Source organism: Octopus bimaculoides, chromosome 23 (genome assembly GCF_001194135.2).
Source record: "Octopus bimaculoides isolate UCB-OBI-ISO-001 chromosome 23, ASM119413v2, whole genome shotgun sequence".
Classification (NCBI taxonomy): Eukaryota; Metazoa; Mollusca; class Cephalopoda; order Octopoda; family Octopodidae; genus Octopus; species Octopus bimaculoides.
This window is the reverse complement of record NC_069003.1, coordinates 36387943-36394083: the sequence shown is the minus strand read 5'-3', so window position 1 is coordinate 36394083 and position 6141 is coordinate 36387943. Positions and strand designations below refer to the sequence as shown.

Here is a 6141-nt window from a genome sequence, read left to right as displayed (position 1 = left end):
TACTAAAAGTTGACTGCTACTCATTTTTAGGAGAGGTTGGCCGGCACTTAAACTGAGCAATCATCATCATCATAAACTAAGGCCCAGTTTCCATGCTGGGACGAGTTGGATGGATTGACAGGATCCAGCGAACTCCAATGTCTTCTTTGACATGGTTCCTACAGCCGGATGCCTTTCCTAATGCCCACCACTTTACAAAGCAATCCCATAATCCATCTGGAAAGCACTCACTGACTCACAGGATTCACTACTTCTCCAATCCAACTGAAAACAGACCACTACTGAGAAACATTTTTACAATGGCAAATTGTGAGAAATCACTAAAGCAAAATACTGAATAAAATGAAAATTGGATTGTGTCTCTTACCTTTGCTGAAGGAAAACTTTCATGGAAATATGTTGGCATCCAAGATAAGAGTACAAAGAATGCATTATTTTGACAAAAGTGACCAACAATAAGGGACCTGAAAAAGGACAAAAAGACAAAAAAGAGAAATACTAAAAATAACACTAATGAACACAAAAAGAAAACATTTTGTACATCAAGAATGAATGTAGCTGATTCATGATAAATATCTCAGGTCAATGGATTGGCAGAATCAGGAGAGCATTGGAGAAAATGTCTTGCAGGATTTCTTCTGGTTCTTTACATTGTGAGTTCAAATCCCACTGAGGCCAACTTTGACTTTCATCCTTTCAGAATCGATAAGAAAGTATCAGTCAAGTACTGAGGTTGATGTAATCCTCTGAATTTGCATCCTTTAAAATCGAGGGTTTTATATTAAAATTAGAAGCAGTTATTCCTTAACCATCATCAATTAAGACTAAAAATGAAGCAGACTTACCAAAATGCTAGTTTAGTGGACAATGTTAACCATGGGACAGAGGTATAATCTTTGGGTACTGTCTTTCCTGGGGCAACGACATTATCAGCTAAGGAGACAACCACATATTTATCCTGTTCTCTTGAAATGAGGCAATACCGCAACAGAAGGAGCCAGATGATGCCACATGTTCCTGGTAAGAAAAGAAAAAACAGAAACTCACAATAAACAGACCGAACCGGGATTGTTACTGGGACAAAAAGAGTCTGAAGAATCGAAGGACATCTCCTTTCAGGGTCAATGAAATAAGGACCAGTTGAACACTGGGGTCAATTACATCGACAGGCCCTGTGCTAATAACAAGAAGGATTATACCAGATGAACATTAAATAGCAATCAAGAATTATGCTATTGGCACCAATCCTGCTGCATTAAGGGTACTCACTTGGGTACTACGTCATGCCTTTGATGGTTGGATTCCTTTCTTACCCCCAACCACTTCACAACACGGACTGGGTACATTTTATCCCTTTTTTTTTTATTGATACTAGAGAGAATGTCTGTCCCTCTCTACCCTGCAGCACTAAATCCCTCCATTCTCAATTTATCAGGCTCCCTCACATTCCAACTCTTTATTTCACTATTTTTTTTTTCATTACATACGCACACAATTTGATATAAACTTCAATTTTTTTCCTGTAGACCATTCCAAGGAACTACACCTACAACAATCAATATTTATGTTGGCGATATCTAACTCTTCTAATATCCTCTGGAATACTGTCTGGTTCAGTTCTACAATCCTACAAAGTTTTAGGCCAAGTGAAGTAGAAGAGAACACATGTCCATGGGAGGCAACTTTTTCATCAATTTTTTTAATGAGTTCCAATAAAATAATTTTAATTATTCAAGTAAAACAAAAAATATTGCATTTCATCTTCATTCCATTACAGCTAGGGAAAGAAAGCTCAGATTAAACAGTCTCAATTATTATTAGTAATATTATTATTATTATTATTATTAATAGTAGTAGTAGTAGTAATTTCAGATGATTAAAGATCTTTGGATTAATATAACTATATCTCCAATAATAATGTTTACTCACCTGTAAAATAGAATGCACTGTGCCAGCCATAATTGTCTAAAAGAAGGGATCCTAGGCTGCCAGTGAACAGAGTACTGGAAACAAAGGAGGAAATTTCAAATGTTAGAGACGTCAGAAAAAATTGTAGAAATTGGAATAAAATTCCAAGTGGTTTGTTTGCGAGTGAAAAGAAAGGAAATTATTTCAGTGATGCAGATGTTACATCAAAACCTTCACAGATAATTTATAAGAAACTTTATCAAAAGACTAGAAAGGCTCCAAAGAGAAAAAGTACCTGTTTCTGAGCATTTTTTTTCTTTCGTAATATGATAGGTCATTATTGAATTGAAGATGCTTATTCTGCACCTGATGACTCTTGTGGGTCATCATCCTCATCATTTAATGTCCACTTTTCTATGCTGGCATGGGTCAGACGGATTTTGTTGAAGCAGATGTCCTACAGCTGGATGCCCTTCCAGTTGCCAGCATTCATCTGTTTCCAAGCAAGGTAAAATCTCCCCACGGCCTTGTTGGATCAAGGATGCTATCACAAACAGGCAAAGGGAAAACAATGGGATGGGGGAAAAGGGAATAATTTAAGAAGGGACAGTATTCAGTGAAGGGTTCAGAGAAGTAGAGCTCATAATAATGCTAGAAAGGAGAAATGGAATGAATTTACAACAAGATGGTAGAATAATCAATGCTGGAGTAAGGAGACATCTTCTTTGACCAAAAATAAATATGTGGAGAGGTGGGGATGTACTAAATCAGTGGATTTAAACATTAGGATAGAAAATATTCTTGCATAGTTAGTGGTTGTCCATTTTCTGGAGATGAAGAAAATAAAAAATCCAGCCATTGTGAATGAGTCGTGGCAATATGAAGTATGTGGAAACACAGTGAGGGACCCACAGAGATTGGCTGAGGTGAGTTGAGTTGTGTGCTGTTTATTGGACAGTGAAGGAATAGAGCTGTGAGTTTGTGCCCATGGGTTGTATAGTATCTACTATGATCTTGGTGGTGTTAGAGAGTATAAGACTGAGATCCCTGTGCATTGGCATCTCATGTAGTATCAGGTGGTATCATGTAGGCACAGTTTAGTACCGACATGCTTTCTATATATTAGGAGAGATTAACAATTCGAAATGACTTACCCTAAATAAGAACCAGATGATATAAAGCTATATGTTAATGAACGCTCTTGTTCGATCACTTTCCTTGATATGATGCTGGTGAAGCTGGGATAGTGAAAACCTTGAGAACAAAGAAAAAGTTACAGAAATATAAACACACACACACACATATATATATACATACAAGCATATATACAAATAACTACATATATATATATATACTTTATTTAAAAGCAGCAGAAATATAACAAAAAAACCGTTACTCTGAGTTTCACGTTCCCGTTCATCGGACACGATGAACGGGAACGTGAAACTCAGAGTAACGGTTTTTTTGTTACATTTCTGCTGCTTTTAAATAAAGCATATTACTCTACCTCTGGTAATTGAGTACTCTTTTTTCCACCTTGTTGCACATTTCATGTGCTTACTCCGGTATATATATATATATATATATATATATATCTATATATATATCTATCACCATCATCATCTTTTAACGTCATTGTCCATGCTGGCATGGGTTGGACGGTTTGATCAGGGCTGGTAAACTGAGGGGCTGCCCCAGACTCCAGTCTGATTTGGCATGGTTTTCTATGGCTGGATGCCCTTCCTAACGCAACTGCTCCAAGAATGTAATGGGTGCTTTCATGTGTCACTGGCACAGGTGCCAGTTGCGTGACACAAGTTTATCCATCCTTTGTAGCAGATCAGCAGCTATTTGATTAGTTATCTTTGGATGATGCCAGTGCTGCCCGACTGGCACCTGTGCCAGTAGCACATAAAACGCACTATTATATACTAGTACTGATGGGTCAGTCTATGTAAAACATAGAGTATTGCTAATGAAGAGCCATATTGTCATAGCAAGACTCAGACTATATCAGTGATTACATTTTAAAGCATGTCTGCTTTTCGATTGTACAATAAATATCTCTAGAGAAGACATATAACACCTCCAGGTAGGCAGGTATGACAGCTAAGATTTCTAGTGGAAGTGGGGGGGGGGCAGTCAGCAGTGACCTTAGTGAAATTGCTACAATTTAGAACTTAAATCAGACAAAAGACCAAGTGATTCAGCAGTTTAATGGGAAGTGTAGAGCTCTCAACTGTAGTTGCTATTTAAAAGCTCATTAAGAACATGAGTCGTGTTCAGCAAACGAATAAAAAATAATAAAAAAGGTCAATTTTACAGTAGTTTGAGTCTGTTGAAGGAGCTTGTAAGAATGAATGCTTAATTCATGGAATCAAGTAGAAAAAATTATTTCCAGTAAGAATCCCAAATTTGCTGACAGCTAAGTGAAATCTTTTCTCTTGTTTGCTTCTCTACTTTGACAGGATTATTAGCTTAAAATGAATTATTTATGGATAAAGAGAAAAAAATTTTAAAAAACAGTTATAATAAGATAGGAAATATTCTTACCTTGAAAGATTCCCAATAAAACCCGTGATAAGACTAAAATATTAAGTGTGACTTGTTTATCTTTGCTGATATATACAAGTTGTGGGGTCCAAAATGTAATTATTGACCAAAATGCTGCAGCCATGGGCACAACAATCTCGCCGCCAACTCTGTCACTAAGATAACCTCCAATGAACTGGGTCATGGTATAACCCCAGAAAAAGGAAGATAAAACTGTTCCCTGAAAAGAATTACAAAAGAAACCATAAAAATAACATAATATCGTATGTCATTGAGGATTATAACACTGTCATCAATTTTGCTTCAAAATCTATTTTCAGTGAAGAAAAGAAGGTGATCTTTTTGGAAAATTTCAGTTAATTAATAACTAATATCGAAATTAAACGATACTGAAAAATTTATACTTACTGATTCGGTTTTATTCCATTTGAATTCTTTGGCCAATGATACGACACACAGCGGCATTACAGTACGGCAGGCATATAACATGGCACCCCCACAAAACAACCCACAGCCCCATTGGCGTTTCTCTTGTCTGTCAAAAAAAAAAAAATCAAATTAATTTAAGGAGAGAGAGAGAATGTATTATACATACATACTCACCCACCATATATTATATACATATTTCTTCATATATATCATTATCATTATTTAACGTCCACTTAACTATGCTTGTAAGAGTCAAACAGGCAGATTTTCTACAACCAGATGCCTTTCCTGTCACTAACCCTCACCTGGCCCCAAGTAAGGCAATATTTCCCCATGGCCAGACATGCTTGTGCAGAATATTGGAAATGAATGACACTGCTTGCACAACAGGGACGATCATTTACAACTGTTACATGTCAAGACAGGGAGTCACAAACATACATATATATATATATATATATGAACACACACACACACGATGGGCTTCTTTCAGTTTCTCTCTACCAAATTCATTAACAAAGCTTTGGTCTGTTTGAGTCTATAATAGAAAACACTTGCCCAAAGTGACATGCAGTGGGACTGAACCAGGAACCAAGTGGTTAGGAAATGAACTTCTTTTGTATACCCTATGTTTCGACATCAAGTGATGGTTGTACGACAGCATCAATGTTATACAAGTGATGTTGTTTGTTTCCAGATTTTCACGAAAAACATGTCTGGCCATGAGGCAATATTACCTTGCTTGGAAAAAGGTGAGAGTAAGTAACAGTAGACAATCAACCTCAACAAAATCCGTCTGACCCATGCAAGCATAGAAATGTGGCTGTTAAAGAATGATGATGATGAAAGTTAATTCCTTTACTACTTAATAATGACAACATCATTTCGATATTTTCTAACAATTCTAGATGTAAAGAAAAAGACCTCTTTTTCATTCTAAAGCAAATGTCTATGGGTGAATAAGAAAGATTCTCAACACAATTCCCCACTGGATCAGGTTCACAAAGCCATTAATTAGGTAAACTTGTTCGTTACCACAATTACACATTATGACTCATTTACAGTCATTAAACATCAAATTAATAAAATATATAACCAACTTTTATTCTTAATTACCTCAAAAATGTGTTTATATTCATTATAACAAAGCAAATGTATTTAATACCAAGGAAAAATATTTATTTTAAAACAGAAATGAATGTTAGTGTGACAACTGCTGGAAATATATAACTAAGAAAACTTTATATATAT

The 6141-nt window shown here is 36.0% G+C and overlaps 1 protein-coding gene across 1 annotated transcript in view; it reads right to left on the bottom strand.

Annotated features, from left to right (window-relative positions):
- LOC106876091 (solute carrier family 17 member 9) overlaps positions 1-6141 on the bottom strand; it is a 12811-nt gene that overhangs the window by 3495 nt on the left and 3175 nt on the right. The window contains exons 2-7 of the mRNA XM_014924498.2: positions 4870-4996; positions 4462-4681; positions 3063-3162; positions 1930-2003; positions 846-1017; positions 368-464 (exon numbers count right to left, since the gene is read on the bottom strand). Of these exons, the coding sequence (XP_014779984.1) occupies positions 368-464; positions 846-1017; positions 1930-2003; positions 3063-3162; positions 4462-4681; positions 4870-4996 (790 nt within the window). The remainder of the gene's footprint in view (positions 1-367; positions 465-845; positions 1018-1929; positions 2004-3062; positions 3163-4461; positions 4682-4869; positions 4997-6141) is intronic.